Source organism: Brassica napus, chromosome A2, assembly GCF_020379485.1.
Source record: "Brassica napus cultivar Da-Ae chromosome A2, Da-Ae, whole genome shotgun sequence".
Classification (NCBI taxonomy): Eukaryota; Viridiplantae; Streptophyta; class Magnoliopsida; order Brassicales; family Brassicaceae; genus Brassica; species Brassica napus.
In genome coordinates, this window is record NC_063435.1 from 3,552,008 (window position 1) to 3,570,578 (window position 18,571).

Consider the following 18,571-nt stretch of genomic DNA (forward strand, 5'->3'; position numbering starts at 1 on the left):
CTCTCTCTCTCTCTGTGTTTTTCATTACAGAGGATTTAAAGAATGTTTTCTTACTTGGCTTGTTGTTTGGTTCTTTTCTAGCTCGGACCGTATCTATATATTTTCCTTACAAATGTTATTCTTAACTTTGTTTTTAATCAAATTGCACCCTACTAGATCTCCAATCCGCATCGGTTTCCTACTTTTTTATTACAATTCAAGTTCAGTTTAATTTTAAGTTAGATCCAAACTTCAGAATTCACATACCAAGTCAACACGTGTTAGGTAAATCTTTTGATTTTAAAATTTGTCATTTTTGGTTTCTCTTTGGTTAGAACATTTATTTTAAAATTTTCTATAACCAAGTCTTCAGCCAACCTCGTTTGATCCGGTCTTTGTCAACATTTAATTAGGATCCAATTTTCAGGAGTAAATGTAGTAATATGTTGAAGCAAATAGACAAAAAACAATCTATTATACTACTAGTAGTTTTACTATAGGTTTTAGAATCTATGGTCTCAGTTTTCCTGTAAAAGAAAAATTCAAATCAAGATTTTCGTGTTCCAACTTACAAAGGTGAATAATCTGTTTGAGAAAATTTATATTACTCATTTTGTTTGAAATGAACGGATCATATGTATGACCCAATTTCTGCAAAACCTTTTTTTGGCAAAATATCAAAAGCATTATCAAAATGGTGGGTTTCTTAAGGATATTTTTCTTCATTCTAAGATCCAGAAAATACTGAAACACTACCTAACCATAGTAGGATGACCACACACAAATATATACGTAAATACAAAATTGATAAGTTTAACATTCCCAAACCAGAAATCGTTTTCTATTTTTATTGTAACTTAAAACAAATTTGTACTGTACAAAATTATTGATTTTGTAAACGCAATTGTAAGACTACCCAAAGAAACTCATCCTATAATTAAATTTATATTTTCACCTATGTTTGCTTTCAACTCATTGTCCAAAACCAAAACGAACTTAACTGAATATTCAGTCACATGTATCTTTCATCTAATGAAAAACTTAACCGTAAGTCTTCCTGGGACAATCATTCCTTCCCTGAAATGACGAAAGTCACCCTCATCTCCGTCATAAATCACATGTTCAACCAACGCGTTGCATCACTATCAAAGGGCGGTTTTAGGAAAACCAACCGGAAATTTTAACGGGCCTTCTTGATCGCATTTAAAGGCCATCATGTGGAGCCAGAAACGATGATCAAGCAGGGGTAACATTGTAATTATCACGTGAGAACAAGGGTAAAGCAGCTGACTGTGTGAAAAGGACAGGAAGAGTGGGCCCATATCGGGTCAGAGGACAGACGTTACATCCATGAAGGTGTTACTAACAGCCATCACTGGACCCTGTCAACTATTTTCCTATTCGTTCTTTTTCTTTCCTTTGTAACGGAGCTCCATAGTTTCCTGCAGACCAGGGTTTAATATATTCGTCTCAAACATTGTATAGGTTGGAGGAATCTCAATTCGGTACCTATGATTTGTTGTATTTGCCTAGTACCACTTTTGATAAAGTATGCGATGGTAATGTCACCGTATTTTAGTATAGATTGTACTTTCGTTCTATAAATCACATAATTCATGCTTTATGCTCCTCATAATGCTCTTCTGAAATAATTCGATATTCATCTCCATAATATATTTGCATTGCTAAAAAGCTTTTTGAATTTTTTTAAAAATAATTAAATAGCTTCATTGGTTTCATTTTATGCGGAAAAGGAACCTATATTCCCACAAAAAGTCTATACAATTATTGTTGTTGCGAATTTTATGTACTGAAGTTCATATAGGAAAATAATTTCTAACTTCTTGAACATCTTTTTTCCTGGAACATAAGTTAAACCAATGGGATTCATCATTCAACCAATAGCAATTGGTTAGTCTTTATGGCCATTGGCCTATATATAACTGGTCTTCGTGGAGACCCACCACTAAGTTACAGGTTCAATAACAAGGAGAAATGCTTTATCTTTTGCATGTTGGAACATAAAAATGATTTGCTATTCAATTTCTTGCAAAAGATCTTTTAAAGCGTTAGGTAGTAATTGAGTTCCAATCACTTTGAAAACAAGTATACAACATGTCGGTTTGGATTTGTTGTTCTCAGCATTCATTTACGAATGGGAAGGGCCAACTAAGATTATTCTTGATTGTTACGGTAATCATGAGATTAAAGGTTAGCCCTGTGCTTTTAGAGGACGCTTAGTTTGCGTCTAGGGATCAAAAACTGAAAATCAAAATAAACAAAAATTGGTGGAAAATTAATTAAGCTGACGCTGAGATTACTTTGGTAAATTTTTCCGGTCTGTGACACTGTAAAAAATAGCAGCAGTTAGAATGATTTCTGCGATTATTTTTGATAGGCAAAAGCACCGTTGCTGCCGGTGTTACTCTCCCGTTGCGTGAACAAGAAAACAGTTATAAATTTGGCCGCAATCTGACGCATAGTCTTCTAAAAGAACATGGCTGTTCAGATGTAATAAAGTTAACAGATGAAAATATTCAGTGCACGTGTAAGTCTATATTTTATAGATAGTCATGTAGAATGATTCAAATAAGAGTTACTGTATATAAACTACAAACACTAGCTGCTTTGTGGACTCTATCTTGATCTTTTCTTTCCACTATGACTAACTTCAACGATCGTTTTCAATTTCTGTTTTTCTCCGTTGTTGTTTCCTCCTTTGCTTGTTCTTTCTAATGTATACTATTATATTTATACAAAGTTGTATGTTTCAATACTCTAGTGCCAAAGAGGCTATCACATCTTGTAGAAAACCAAAGCATCCAATCCAATGTCTCTTGGTTGATCGTGAGTCCGAATGGTAACGTGGGGACAATTGCGGTACAATCTGCGTTTTAATAGTAAAAAAATATGTAAAAAAATTTGTTACTATGAAAGATTACTGCGACGAGAGACTCTAAAAGATTGGACGCAGTCATTTACAACATCAAAAAAATATATTTTAGTTCTTTATTTTAATTATTGTAGTGTATTTTAAAATATAAAAGACTAGTAGGTCTAGAATTGAATCATGTGTTTGTACTCTCCTACAAATTATGAGATAGATCTTACCTTGTCTGTAAACTTAACTTATTCAATATTTTCGGTGTGATTTACGTACATAAGCAGCGAAGCAGTTTAACTTTTATGTATGAGAAGAAAGTACCATAATCTTGATAAATAAATATATATATATATATATATGATTTGCAATATATATTTGCATGTGATGTGAGTGGGAATAGATTTAGCTAAGCAACCAAATAATAATATAACACCTACCATATCCACTGATATTATACACACGAATCGGAGGTTTGACCCTGGCCTGAAATACATGCTGACCAAATTAATGTCTGATTTGACGGCGATGGCTTCTGTTGACTAGACAGACATTCCCAGCGATCCCGAGGAGGTCGATGGTTCGACACTCTCTAAGCTATATTTTTAGATAGAGCGAACGAGGTTTGATCAGGGGAAAATATGCAATAAATAAATAAATATATTCGTTCAACAAAAAAATAAAGATAAGTAGCCGAAAGTAAACTTCTTCATTTCAGTGTATTTTTTTCTTCTAAAATACTACTCTTCGGATTTTATAAATAGAAAATATGAAAATATACCGACTCTTAATGATATATAGTTGGGAATATATATATTTAAGAAAAAAAATAGTGATGGATTTTTGTTAGAATTAATTAGAGGGAAAATTGTTTTTTTAGAGCAAAAAATGGTAAATATGTCCCTTTATACTAATCTATACTACTTTATGTCCCATTAGACTAATGTTTTTCAAAATGGCAGTAATGTCCTTAAAATTGTAATTTTTTATTCATTTTTCGTTTTTTTTTATTTTTTTGTTCCTTTTTTCGTTTTTTTTTATTTTTTAAAAAAAATTGATTTTTTTTTTCAAAATATAAAAGTGAATATTCCCAAATATTTTGTTTCCATATTTTTAGGAACTGATTTCTTATCCGTAGAATACAACTAATATGTAGAAATCGATTTCTACAATTTTTTAGAATTATAGTAATGTTTAGATTTTGATTTCTACATGTTTTAGATTTATAGTAAATCTGTAGAAGTCGGTTTCTACGTGTTTTAGATTTATATTAATGTGTAGATTTTTATTTCTAAAGATTTTAGAACGATAGGTTAAGCGCGAAATGTGTATTCTAAATATTTTTAGAATACTCCTATTTACGTAGATCACGTATTCTAAACATTGTAGATTCAATGAAAACAGTGGATTTCGTTTTCTACTTCGTAGAATGTCATTTCTACTTTATTTAGAACATAATATGAAATTTATAATTTTAACTTTTTTATAACTGGAAAAAATATCACTAAGTTCATATAGGTATTTTATCAAAAGTTACTATTTTTTCAAATTTTTTTTGTTTGTAAAACTATTTATTAAATTTATTTTCAAAAGTATTAAAGGGTATTATAGAAAAATATGACACAAAATATATATTAGTCTAAAGGGACATAGTTACTATTTTTTTGCTCTAAAAAAAACAGTTTTCCCATTAGACTATTAGTAATGGAATTATAGACTGAAGAACAATTAGTTGGCCTTAATTGATCTCAAGGGCCGGATAATTCATTTCACCACCTTAACTTGAGAAAGTGATAAGACTAACCTAAAGATATGCACTCTTGTTTTTCCTTTTTTTTTTACTCACATCTTCCTTGTATATATCTTATGTGAATGTCGTTTTCATATCCTCTTTTCTCCATATCCATCGAGATGGGAAACATAGTCCAATCGTTTCTAACGCTTGAAAGAGAAGGTTGAAAAGACCAAATCAAAGTATAACCAGTTCTCTTGATTATTAAACTTTCTGAAGTTGTGTAAATTAGTATTGTTTCAGAACGGTCATGTTAAACTTAGAAGTGTTAAACTCTCTTCTATGTCTTTGATCATCTGCTCATTAATTTCACTTTCCTTTTAACAATTTTTTTCTTTTTTTTTACAGTTGAACTGTCCATTTAATGAAATATCTAAGAATCATAACATGAATCGATTACAAGAATAAGGGGTAGAAGACACAGACACCCTACATAAAGAGATATAATCGTTATCCTCATCATCATCGCATCAATTCCATGAACACAAAGCCATTCCACAAGCTATGCAACAGCATCGAAGGCAACAAGTTCCTTGACCTCGCGAATATCAATCCCAAAACCACTCCAAGGAACACCAACGGCAACATCCTCTGCACATTGAAATGCGCTAAAGCAAACGCAACCGAACTCACCAGAATCGCACACCAAACCGGCATGTACCTAGTCAGAGACGGCAGCAAGAACCCTCTGAACACTATCTCTTCCCAAACCGGTGCACAAACGGATACCACAACCGCATAAAGCGCCATCGCGACAGGGTCTCTTGCCATTATCGACTGCTCCACACTAGAGAGCGAGACAGGACTCGAGGTTGGTGGGAGTGGCAAGAGGTTGAGGTTTAATTGGGAGAGACGGTTGACGAAAGGGAACATGAAACAGCCTATGATGACGTCTAGCTGCCAGTTTCCTTTGAGGGTAAAGCGGAACCAATCACTTGCAAGTGGACGGAACATGGAGAGGCAACGATGGAGGATGGCGATCCCGGCTAGTCCTTCTGTTACATCGGTTATAAGACTGAACAAAGCTTGGCCTCTAAACGTGAGAGAGTCCTTGTGGAAACCTGATATATGAGCCATGAATGGGATCATCCAAGACCCAATGAACCAGAAGGCGGCTACCCATAAAAGCATTACCTGAACAAGTTTACGTTGGGGGACATGAGAGTTAATAGCAAGTTTAACTAAGGAATTAATCTGAGTGAAACTGAAAGCTTTGGTATTTAACTCATTTCTCATCACTAATTGTTTTTCACCTCCTACATGCACCACGGAAACTATAGTTCTATTAGCTCTTCCCTTTCAAAAACTAAACCCAACTAATACAGGCTCAGAGGCAAGATGTAGTCCTATCCAGAGTTTCTAGTCAGGTATAGTAGCCGGCGTTAAAAGGTGCTACTTCTAAGTCATACGCAGACTCAATATCACTCATTCATATACAACTCCATCAAGTAAAGGTTCTAGTAGGAATGCTCTAGTGTAAAAGTGTGAACCCAAAATTGGCAACAAAAAAGAGGCATTAAGGTACCTGAACAATGGTCTCGGCAGTCCATGGTACCTTCCAACGAGTACCAATGCCCTTCAAAACTGCATCTGCAGCCTGAAACCCCAACGAAACAAAAGTTTACTTCAAACCCAATAATAATAATGTTATGAACACAAGACCTTTTTCAGAGTGGCCTTAATTTGCATCATCCCATAAATTTCAATAAAACCAAGGCGTAAGAGTTTCCAAATGATAAGAAACCTCAAATTCCTTTGATGAGAAAGACTAGTAAACAAAGATCGAGTGGATGATGATGAAACATAAGAGTTTAGTGCGAAAGATGAGATTTTGCTGCAACCCTATTCTCTTGTTCAGTAACTTGAGGCGATGCTTATGATACGTTACAGAGAGTGTATTTCAGGAAGAAGAAGCAGGCTAAGAGAAGTGAGAATGGAGAAGAGGAAATCTCAGTGGCGGGCTAGTCAGCTTGAAGAAACAGAGTACAAAGACTCCCTATCACTCAGAGTCTTTGGAGCAGCAAAGAAGAAGGAGTGAAGAGCAAAGACTCGGAAGCGTTGAGAGTCTTTGCCAAATAAATGAGATGTCGTTATTTCTTTTATAAATAGGAGTTTGTTAGGCATTGCCTTTCTCATGCTTAAAGTTGTGTGTAGAGTCGTTATGAGACTTCTATCCCTTTGATCGTCATGAGATCATAGGGCCTCTTTGAGCTACGATTTGTATTTCGTTTTGGGATATTCAGTAAGATCGTTCTATTTCCTTCTTATTGAGATCCATGGTGTGAAATACTAGTGTGAGGGGTTTTACGAAAGAGAGAGATCGGAGTTATAAACTTATCAAATTGGTGCGTTTGTGACGTGTTCGAACGAGGTAGATGGCGACCGTTGAGGATTCTGGCGTTATGGGTTCGGAGTATGACGATACTGTGGCCGAGATTTCTCAGGATGTGATGTTTCTGAAGCGCGAGTGGGACCGAGTCAACAACTCGGTGATTCAGGTGACGGATCATGTTGCGGGGATTGATCAAAAGTTGGGTACGTACGAGAAGCACTTTGCGTCACTCGATCATCGTTTTGATTTGCTACATCAGGTTCTCACGAAGATGGAGGCTAATCAGATCTCTGACAAAGCTCATGGGAAGGCGGTAGCGTCTTCTGCGGATGGATCGCCTCCTCCGATGATGTCAGCCACACGATCGACAGCATCAGCTCCGACGGTGGGGTTTCAGTTGCCTCCTGCTGTGTTTGAGAATCGCGATACCTTGCTGCGGAAGGTAGAGATGCCGGTGTTTGATGGATCTAGTCCTTTTGGTTGGATTGCTCGAGTTGAACGATATTTTCGTTTGGGGAACTTTCATGGGTTGGAGAGATTACAGCTTATTTCGATGAACTTGGAAGGAGCTGTTCTCAACTGGTTTAATGGGGAGATGGAGCACGATCCTTTCACTGATTGGCTTCAGTTCAAGCAACGTTTGGTGGCTCGTTTCAGGCAGCGTATCGAAGATGAACCGGGGAAACGTTTATTCTCGATTCAACAAACTGGAAGCATTGCTGATTATGTTAATGAGTTTGAGGAGCTTCGCTCTATTGTTACGGGGGTGGATGAGAGGAACTTAACGCATGTGTTCTTTAATGGCTTGAAACCCGAATTTCGTGAGGTGATTAAGATGAAAGAGCCTCAAGGGTTGACTCAACATATTGCAGCGGTTATTGGTATGGAAGGGAGTGCCTTTTGTCAATCTGTGAGCGTCGCGGTTCAAGCAGATTACAAGTATCGCAAGTCTACGTCAGCGGGTTTTCGTGGTGGGTTCACTCAACCTACTAGTCAGGCTAAACCAGTGGTGACTACCACACCTTCGCATAATGGGTCAAATCAACGCCCGCGTCAAAAGTATACTGACGCAGAGCTGGACGCCATGCGTCGTGACCGCATTTGTTTCAAATGCAAAGGGCCTTACTCTAAGACTCATGCATGCCCGAATAAGGACCTGCGCATACTGACTGTCTTGAATGGCTTTGAAGTGGAGATACTGGATGACACATTGTGGGATTGGGGAGACGATGCGAATGATCCAAACAAACAGCTTATGGAGTTGTCGTTGAACGCGTTTTTAGGCAAAGATACTCCAACAACTACCAAGTTACGCGGTCGTTTGGGGCCTCTGGAGGTAGTCATTCTTATTGACAGTGGCGCAACGCATAACTTCATTGCTCCACATGTGGTGGCAAAGAGTAACTTAACAGCGGTTCAGGACCGAAAGCTTCAGGTCCTCTTGGGTACTGGAGTGGTTGTTGATGCTCAAGGGGTCTGTAAAGAAGTGCAATTTACTGTCCAGGAGGCAACGTTTTCAGCAGATTTTGTGTCTTTGGAGCTGGGTGGGGTAGATGTTGTGCTTGGCGTGCAGTGGTTGCGGAAGCTAGGTAAATGTATGGTTGACTGGGAGAGTCACGAGCTGACATTCTATCATGAGGGGAGATCTATTACTCTCAAGGGTGATCCGGGGCTTCATACATCAAATATGAGTCAACAGACAATGGCTTGCTCTGCAATGTGTTCATTGTTTGAGTTGGACTCTGCCAAAAGCCCAACGATACCACGTCAACTGCAACCCTTGCTACAGGAATTCCATCAAGTATTTGCACCACCTGTGGGTTTACCACCGGTTCGAGGACAAGAACATCGAATTACCTTGTTACCAGGAACGACGGCAGTCTCAGTACGACCATACCGTTATCCGCAAGCTAGTCAGAAGGCGATGGAGACAATGGTTAGTGAGATGCTAACTTCTGGTATTATACGGCCGAGTCGCAGTCCATTCTCGAGCCCGGTTTTATTGGTACGCAAGAAGGATAATACTAACCGTTTTTGTGTGGATTATCGAGCCTTGAATCGCATGACAGTACCAGACAAGTACCCCATTCCTCGGATTGATCAACTTCTTGATGAACTCCATGGTGCTGCCTTCTTTACCAAACTGGATCTGCGTTCCGGTTATCACCAAATCAGGATGTGTGAAGGCGACATTGAGAAGACTGCGTTCCGCACACATGATGGGCACTATGAATTCTTGGTAATGCCTTTTGGTCTCATGAATGCCCCTGCAACCTTTCAAGCCTTGATGAACGATATCTTTCGTCCGTTTCTCAGAAAGTTTGTGGTGGTGTTCTTTGACGATATACTGATCTATAGTGCGACGATTACTGAGCACATTGACCACCTCCGGTTGGTCTTGGAACAATTTGTGGAGCAGTGCCTGTTTGCCAACCTCAAGAAATGCTCTTTTGGTCAACAGAGTGTGGAGTACTTGGGCCACATTATAAGTTCTCAAGGTGTGGCTACTGATCCAGCAAAAACGTCCGCTATGACACGTTGGCCAAGTCCTCGAACTGTGAAGGAATTGCGTGGCTTCCTTGGCCTTACGGGTTACTACCGCCGTTTCGTTCAAGCATATGGGTCTATCGCTAAACCGCTCACTGAGTTATTACGAAGGGAACAGTTTCTGTGGTCTAAAGCAGCACAAGCAGCGTTCGATAACCTCAAGCAAGCTATGGTGCAAGCGCCAGTCTTGGCTTTACCAGATTTCGAGGCATTATTCGTCGTTGAAACTGATGCTTCCGGTTATGGTCTTGGGGCAGTGCTCATGCAGAATAAGAAGCCTTTGGCATATTTCAGTTATGCGTTAACTCCACGAGAGCAGCTCAAACCTATTTATGAGCGTGAGTTGATGGCGATTGTCATGGCTGTCTTAAAATGGAAACATTACCTTATGGGAAGACGTTTTGTGGTGCATACTGATCAGAAAAGTCTTAAGTTTCTGCTTGAACAACGGGAAGTATCATTGGATTATCAGCGGTGGATGTCTCGGTTGCTTGGGTTTCAGTTCGACATCATTTACAAACCAGGCATCGACAATAAAGCTGCGGATGGACTATCACGACAGATGCAACAGAATGTCATTCAGGGTTGTAGCCTTCTTCTGTCACTCAGTGTTCCGACTGTTCTTCAATTGCAAGATATTTATGCAGAAATTGAGCATGATGTCGACATTCAGAACATTAAACGGCAGCTGCTGGCCGGAGAACCTGTGAAGAAGGGTCTCTCCGTCATTGATGGTCGTGTGTGGTACAAACGTCGTCTCTTGCTTCCTAAGACATCACGTTTTATTCCGTTAATACTGTCTGAGTTTCACGATGGCGTAACGGGTGGACACTCGGGAGTGTTCAAAACTCTTAAACGAATTCAAGGGTCTTTTCATTGGGCAGATATGCGTACTACAATTCAAAACTATGTTACTAGTTGTGGCGTGTGTCAGACTCACAAGACGTCCACACTATCACCGGCTGGTTTACTTCAGCCGTTACCCATTCCCACGAGAGTTTGGCAAGATATCAGTATGGATTTCATTGAAGGGCTTCCGTCTTCAGGGGGTATCAATGTTATCTTCGTTGTGGTGGACCGCTTAAGCAAGTATGCTCATTTCTTCGGTCTACGCCACCCCTTTACTGCAGCTGATGTGGCTGGCGTTTTTCTTTCAGAGGTAGTAAAGTTGCATGGTTTTCCGGCTTCAATTGTCTCAGACCGTGATCGCATTTTCCTCAGTACCTTCTGGAAAGATTGTTTCCGTTTGGCGGGGACTTCGTTGAAGTACAGTACGGCATTTCATCCTCAAACGGATGGTCAGTCTGAGGTTGTCAATCGTTGCTTGGAGACATATCTGCGTTGTTACGCTTCAGCTCACCCTAAAACTTGGAGTAAGTTTTTGAGTTGGGCAGAGTTTTGGTACAACACGAGCTTTCATACGTCCATCGGCACCACTCCTTTCAAAGTTGTGTATGGCCGTGAGCCCCCTTCGGTGATCACGTTTGAGATGGGATCGACTGCTAATTTTGAGTTGGAGCAGAATCTGGTGGAAAGGGACGCTATGTTGGCTGAATTACGTGAGACATTAACTCGGGCTCAAGAAGTGATGAAGGCATCTGCTGATAAACATCGGCGTGACGTTGAGTTTGAAGTTGGCACAATGGTGTTTCTCAAGTTGCGACCATACCGTCAACAATCTGTTGCTCGCCGTCCCTATCACAAGCTTGCTGCTAAGTTTTACGGACCTTTCGAGGTTCTTGAAAGGATTGGCCAGGTCGCATATCGTCTGCGCTTACCAGTGGAGTCCAAAGTTCATCCTGTTTTCCACGTTTCGCAACTTAAGGCCGCCGTCGGGACTAATTTGCGGGCTACGCCTTTGCCATCGTCATTTAATGTGAATGGTCAACTGATCATTCGACCGGAGAAGGTATTGGGTACACGGTACACAGCTGATGGTCGCTTGGAGGTGTTGATTCAGTGGTCGGATCTTCCGTCTCACGAGAATTCATGGGTTTCAGGGTTCGATTTTGCTACACAGTTTCCGGAGTTTCAGCTTGAGGACAAGCTGCGTTTCATTGGGCGGGGTAATGATACGTTACAGAGAGTGTATTTCAGGAAGAAGAAGCAGGCTAAGAGAAGTGAGAATGGAGAAGAGGAAATCTCAGTGGCGGGCTAGTCAGCTTGAAGAAACAGAGTACAAAGACTCCCTATCACTCAGAGTCTTTGGAGCAGCAAAGAAGAAGGAGTGAAGAGCAAAGACTCGGAAGCGTTGAGAGTCTTTGCCAAATAAATGAGATGTCGTTATTTCTTTTATAAATAGGAGTTTGTTAGGCATTGCCTTTCTCATGCTTAAAGTTGTGTGTAGAGTCGTTATGAGACTTCTATCCCTTTGATCGTCATGAGATCATAGGGCCTCTTTGAGCTACGATTTGTATTTCGTTTTGGGATATTCAGTAAGATCGTTCTATTTCCTTCTTATTGAGATCCATGGTGTGAAATACTAGTGTGAGGGGTTTTACGAAAGAGAGAGATCGGAGTTATAAACTTATCAGCTTACCTTTTGGAGAGTTGTGTTCCAAGGTTTTTGATCAGTAGATGGCTGCTGAACATCTTGATCTGGCTTCTTAACTACTTCCTCCGGCTCTGGATTCTCCTCATTTCTGAAACACTGAATCTTCCATTTCTGCACAATATATCACACCCCAAGTTTTGATACAGTGCTATTGTACTCTTAGATTCCAAATTTTCATCATAATTCAAAGCCAATCCAGTAAATTCATTGAAAAGGAAGAGGCGTACGTGCTTGGTGGACTTGGAAGGGGAAGCAGTGAGAGGAGAAACGTGAGTGAGAGCAGGGGAGACTAGAACTCGACGAGGAAGCCTAAACTTGGAGCGCGAGATGGAGAGAGCTGGACGGTGGCAGAGGAGAGACGAAGAAGAGCATGGTGAGGTCAACATGGGAGAATCTCAGGAGACCCCCTGCTAATTGATTTCGCACACGTGAGAGGAGCTAATAAGACTTTCTCCTCAGTTTCATCAGAGAGAGAAATCCAAATTAGGGTTTGGGAGATTTGGGGATTTCTTCGTGACGAGAGGAGGACGAAACCAATTTTGGGTGTGGTTGAACGCAAACAAAAAGAGAAGGGTCAATTTGGTAATTTTATTGTTTCGTAGACGAAAAAAGAAAAAGCTTAATACTCTCTCTTAGTTAGAGTCTTTCACTCCTTGTTTGACCTTTTAAGCAAATCTTTTCTGCTTTTCTTGTATGTAGTCTTTTCTCATGTTGTAATGCTTCCCAGTGGTTCTGTATTTTTTCATGTTTGCTATCGCTTCCGTTTTATAACTCAAGAATGTAGAAGTGTACATAAGAAAACCCTTCAACAACTTCCATTACTTTCTTGGCTTATAAGTTAAATAACTTGTTTTCCTCTCATCATCTAGAAATTTCATATTTTTAAAATGAAATAAAAGCTGAAAACTGATGATCTTTTTATTTCCAAATGAGATCACCCATGAACTTAAGTGCTGGCACCCCTCTTATCTCTGCATCTAGCAATGGGGACTGGATCACTTTCAACCCTGAAAGTTCTGTATCCTTCTTAATAAGTCCGAGCACACGCGTTTGTTCCTGTAAAGATCAACAAACCATACAACATTAAAGGTTAATATATAATGGCCATGTCTACTGAAACTACCAAAAGCTGATACTGGATTCAAATCAAAAGTTTTGCTTGCACAGAGTTAACTTAAAGTTACCTTTCGTCTCACTGAGCAAAATTTGCAGTCGGATTGGGAATCAGGTAGAAGCTGATTAACAATAAGCCTGTGAACTGGCACATTCTCTTTTCTTAAAGATGCATGTAACCTCGAAGACTCGTTTATTGCCATCACCTAAAAATAAAGATATTAGCCAAGTGATTATGTAACCAAAGAAAATTCAGTGACCATTACCGTTGGGATGGTCACAATGACAAACTCAGTAGTGTCCACGTCACGGAAAACATTTCGAACTTTCTCCATTCTCTCTTTCAGTTGGTCCAACTCATTGGACTGTTAAAAGAAATTGAATCTTCAGAGTTCTAAAAGGTGAAGATAAGGTATTGGTTCAAAGTGAATAACCAATATACTTACAGGTCCTTGTTCTTGTATCTCCTTTTTTTTGCCAAAGACGGAGGTAAAGGCTGAAGCTGCGGCAGTGATCTTCTTCTTGAGCTGAAATAATCAAATCATTCATTTAGTTACAAGTAAAGCTAAAACATACCAAAACATAATGCACAAACCTTTGTTATTTTGCTAATGGATGAATCATAGAAGTCAGGAAGAGAAAGAAGCCGCAGAGTATGTCCCTGCAAGAAAACTATTGGAATCAACAGAAGAATCCACCAAGTGGAAAGTACTCCAAATATATATAAACTAACCGTGGGAGCAGTATCGAAAACTATACGTGTGAACCTACTGTATTCTGGTGACTCCACAAATTGAAGAACCTGTAAAGGGATTTATCAACAATATTTAACAAAGAAGTTTATCATGCAGGGGATTTCTATATTCAATACGTGCCTTGGAAATTGCTGCTATTTCGTCAATACCAGGTGATGCAGCATTGAGCATATCTTCAAGATTCAAGTCTCCTAACTACCAAACAAAAAAATAGAGAACATTATCTTCAAGATATTAACAGAATACACATCCTGGAAGATCTTGAATACAAACCTCGCCGGCAAACATTCCTAGCCCCATGCTATCCATCATGTTTTTAACGCTCTTATCGCCACCAGCCTGGCTTTTAATCTCTTCTCTCATTCTCTCAGGTGTTATCTGTTTTCAACAAAAACTCAGTAACATATGCTATCTATCAAGGAGTGTGTGTAAGTTCGTTAATGTTAATCACCTCGAGAGCTAGAAGTGGAGAATCAACACCTTGAACAGGCTTTAACACTCCTCCTGACAAGTCCTGAATACCAAATTAAAAAAAAACGTAAGAGATGAGCTGATAACTAAAGACATTGAGAGCCAAACCAGAAGGTGAGTGAGAGACCTGGGAGAAAGAATCACTCAAGGAGTGAGCAGGATCAGTTGAGACCACGATAGTGGGATGACCATGGCTAGCAAACTTAACCGCCAGAGAAGCAGCACAGCTTGTTTTCCCAACACCTCCTTTACCTCCCAGAATGTAATACTTCCGCTGATTTGCTGATACCATCTCATCAAAACGAGAAGCTCCTCCTTCAGCAAGAGTAGCCAATGATCTCTCTACAGAGTACACACACACAAGAGAATCTAAAAGTCTGAAACTTTAACACAAAGATAAAACATTTTGTCCCAAGTAACAAGTGAAGGACAGAGTCAGTAATCAAAGTCTGAAACTTTATCCCTAATCAGATCTGAAACCAGAGGGATTCTACTCAGTGAATTCAAAAATGTTTGCTTTAACATATGGGTACCTCGAAAGAGTGTTCCGGAGAGTCTCCCACCGTGAATTTGAGCATCGAGGGAACTGAAACTCAGAGCTCCTCCGACTCGATGGAGAGAGACTGAGCGTGAAACACGGTTCAGAAGAAGGGAGGCCGCCATTTAAGAAGAGAAGCCGGTGAATGGCAGACTGTTCCGGAGGACGCCGAGAGAGTTAAAAGGCGGAGCAGGCGACTGGAGGAAGGAGGGTTTTAGCGAGGTTTTTAGGATATGATCCTTCACTTTTCAGAAATTTGCAAATTAAACCAGTTTAATGTTGTTGACAAAAGAAACCCAGTTTAATGTTTTTTTAAACCCGGATGAACCCGCCGGTCGGACCAGATTTTATTATCAACGGCATTATTGGAAAACTAAACCAGTTACTAGTAATTAGTGTGGTCACATTAGTTGACATATAATGTTCAAAGACCAAATGTGACATTATTTTATCTCAGGACATTTTTGTTAGTAACTATACATTAAATTGGAGGATAAATTAGAGATAGGGAACTTAACTATTTTTTTTTTTGTTATATATTAGATTTGCTTTATTGACCAAAACTTTATCTTTGAATTCTAAAATCGTGTCATCATTTGACTAGACAGCATATTAATGTACAAAAACTTTACATTACACTAAAGAATCCTACTAAGTATGGCCTGTAAAATGCCTAACATTCGGTATTCTAACCTTCTAAAATGATTATATAGTTTCATAAATCCAGAGATGCATAAGATAGATAAGATACATCTCGATTCATATCCATTGTTTTGTTATTTTGTAATTCTTATCGTTTTTATTTTCAAACTTTTTCGACAATGTTACATAAAAACATAAATTTTGGAATAATGATTAACGAACAAAGGGTGAGTAAAGGCAACACGTATCTTCGATAATATAATACCATATAAATACTTGTACTTTAATAAGAAGAGAAAATGATGTTTAGTTCAAAGAAAACGGCGGTGGTGTAAGCAAGAGAATTCGATGGAACATTCAGCGCAAACCAATGAGAAACTTTCGGCTTTGGTCTTTGACAAATTGACATGCTATCCAAAATCCATTTTTCATAGTATAATAACCGTATGGATTATCTCAAATCAAATCAATATAAAATACATATATGATAAATGCACCTATAGTAACAGATTGTGATGTTCCAACTTATCAAAACTACTAAAAGAAGAAAACAAGACTTAGCTACAATGGTCTTCACCTCTTTTGATGATGAATATTAGGATTGGACATAAACTAAATAGTAAACCCCATAGCAAACTAAAGTGAACTTTTAAAAGATGATATTCAAGCAAGCAAAACTAAATCAGAGTAAAATATATGAAAGAGATATAAACTACATAAGCCAAATTCATATACTGACATATTTTTTTTGATAAATTCAACTCAAAATGATCTAAACGACAGTTAAGTTATTTGATATAGACTTCGTTTGGATTTTATAATTTATGTTCAACCCGAGTATGAATTGAATGTGATTTCTACAGAGATATATAGTCTTTTGGCATTGATTTCATAAGTTTTTTAGAGGATAGACAATCTGATTTTCAAACTTATTATTTCAGATTTGAAACAAAAGCACAGACAAATATATATAATAGGATTATAAGTATATACTTTTATTTTACCAAAAAAAAAGTATATACTTTTATATACACAAATATGCGCGTGGAATTTTTAGAAAATCAAAAGAACAAAGTTAATAACATGACAAAAGTCACAAGATACCGAGGATGGAAATAAATGAGACCGTCTTTTTGGGGTGACTTTAGTTTCGGAGATTGACTTTTGATGGTGCCTTGGATATCTTCTAGTATTGTTTTATTTATTTACATTTCCCAGTCTTGGTTAGATGTTAATACGATGCCTTGGATATCTAATGCATAGTTTCTAAACAAAATACACATTTTATTGTATAAAGCACAATATGCGCAATACAAAATCGTATTATTCTTGAAAGAAACACTTTTGTAATGACATATGTACTCGACATAAGGTATAAACAAATTTAATAATTTTTTTCACATGAGTCTTCAATTTTTATAAAGTTATATCTGCTCTCTTAATTTCTTTAAGAGCGAACATATATATCATATCCCCTGTATTCTAAATGAAAAGATTCCTCAAGATTTACTCATTAAGCAACTTATTATAATACAAAATATGTCAATATTAGATATTTTGTTTCACTGAATATGATTTTCTCTCGAACGTCCTTCATAAAAAATATGATTTTCGCCATGAGATTTGTGTGTTTCTGTACAAAAAAAAAATTATGATGGTTGACACCCTGTAATAGACACTACAAATTCAATATTCTCCACCTACTGAATGGGTTCTAATTAATGGCTGTGAAGGTTTTTGCTTTATATTTGTCCCCTCCTTTTCTCCTATCCTCAACTCATTTCTCCTCTCTTTTCAACCATACTTAATGCACTTCCTTATCAGTTTCCTCTATAGTATAAAGAGACTACGCTCCCATAAATCTATGCACACACGACACACCCCCGCGCCTATTACATACCTCACACAGTCACACCGATAGCATCTTAAGTAGTTTAGCCGTGTATTAGGAAAATGACTTTGACAAACACAAGAACTTATTACATTATTAGTTTTTTGGACGATTTACATTATTAGTTAACTTTCATAAAATACCAACTAATGTCACTAAGTAGAATCCTTCCTGTGTTCAAAATGTATTTTGGGTACATTGATAGAAAAGAGTTATATCATACATGAATCATTTAAATTAGAACGCGATAATTTATAATATAATAAGAGATACCTTCCAAAATTTCTATTTTACATAAACTATCTAGTTTATCTTTGGATTTGAAATTTTGGTTTTACATAAATTTATGTAATATTTTTTTTTCCTCTATAGCAGTGGTTAGAAGTTGGTGAACCAACATTCTATGACTGTATATTAAATTCCATTGAGAAGAGTTATTACTTGTGAGACGAAGAGAAAATCCAAAACAATGTGTAATTCTTAATCATAAAATACACTTGATGATGATACGATCATGAATCGTGACAATCAACTGTTTAGGCATTACTACTGAACTGTAATTTAGAAAATTTTGCAAGTGAAGGCCGTAATTATGGAATGTATGACTTATATTTTGAAAATATCAACTTCTGAAATTGCTTGAAAGTTGAAACAAACTAAATAAGTAGCTAATTTTTTTTAAGTAGATAGTTTTAATAAACATAAGAAGTAAATAAATAAGTAAAACCTAGCCAAGTCAACATGAATTTCTTTAAATCATTTTTTTTTAAATATGTATAAGCCTATAAGGCATGCATGCATTGATAAATTTCCAGCAACTTCAACGGCTTAAATCTTACAAGTTTCAATCTATTTTTGTTTTCTTCTTTTTTTGGACATATAACATTTATTGAGCGCTAACTATAATACAAAGTCATTTTCTTGTGAGAACAAAGCATTCATGGAATGAAATTGTGTTGGAACTCTTTTTCTTAGGAAGAAAATATTGAAGAAAAGATCGTCTAACTGAAAATTCATATCTTAGCCTTGTTATTTTGAAAAATGTTTTTGAGCGAGTCATATAACTAAAAGCCAAA

The 18,571-nt window shown here is 37.7% G+C and overlaps 2 protein-coding genes across 2 annotated transcripts; both read right to left on the reverse strand.

The window, feature by feature from the left end:
* Positions 1-4,965: 4,965 nt before the first annotated feature.
* LOC106411316 lies at positions 4,966-12,640 on the reverse strand. The gene is made up of 4 exons (XM_013852057.3): positions 12,313-12,640; positions 12,071-12,196; positions 6,178-6,249; positions 4,966-5,786 (listed from the first exon to the last, which is right to left on the reverse strand). The coding sequence occupies exons 1-4, from the start codon at positions 12,469-12,471 to the stop codon at positions 5,115-5,117; spliced, it is 1,029 nt and encodes a 342-aa protein (XP_013707511.2). The 5' UTR covers positions 12,472-12,640; the 3' UTR covers positions 4,966-5,114.
* A 185-nt stretch (positions 12,641-12,825) lies between these two features.
* On the reverse strand, positions 12,826-15,266 carry LOC106409175 (ATPase GET3C). Its single transcript, XM_013849855.3, has 11 exons — positions 14,958-15,266; positions 14,552-14,766; positions 14,405-14,467; positions 14,227-14,331; positions 14,074-14,148; positions 13,932-14,000; positions 13,794-13,859; positions 13,645-13,725; positions 13,465-13,563; positions 13,270-13,404; positions 12,826-13,141 (listed from the first exon to the last, which is right to left on the reverse strand). Exons 1-11 carry the CDS (start codon positions 15,085-15,087, stop codon positions 13,004-13,006), a joined length of 1,176 nt encoding a protein of 391 aa, XP_013705309.2. The 5' UTR covers positions 15,088-15,266; the 3' UTR covers positions 12,826-13,003.
* Between the last annotated feature and the right edge of the window lie 3,305 nt (positions 15,267-18,571).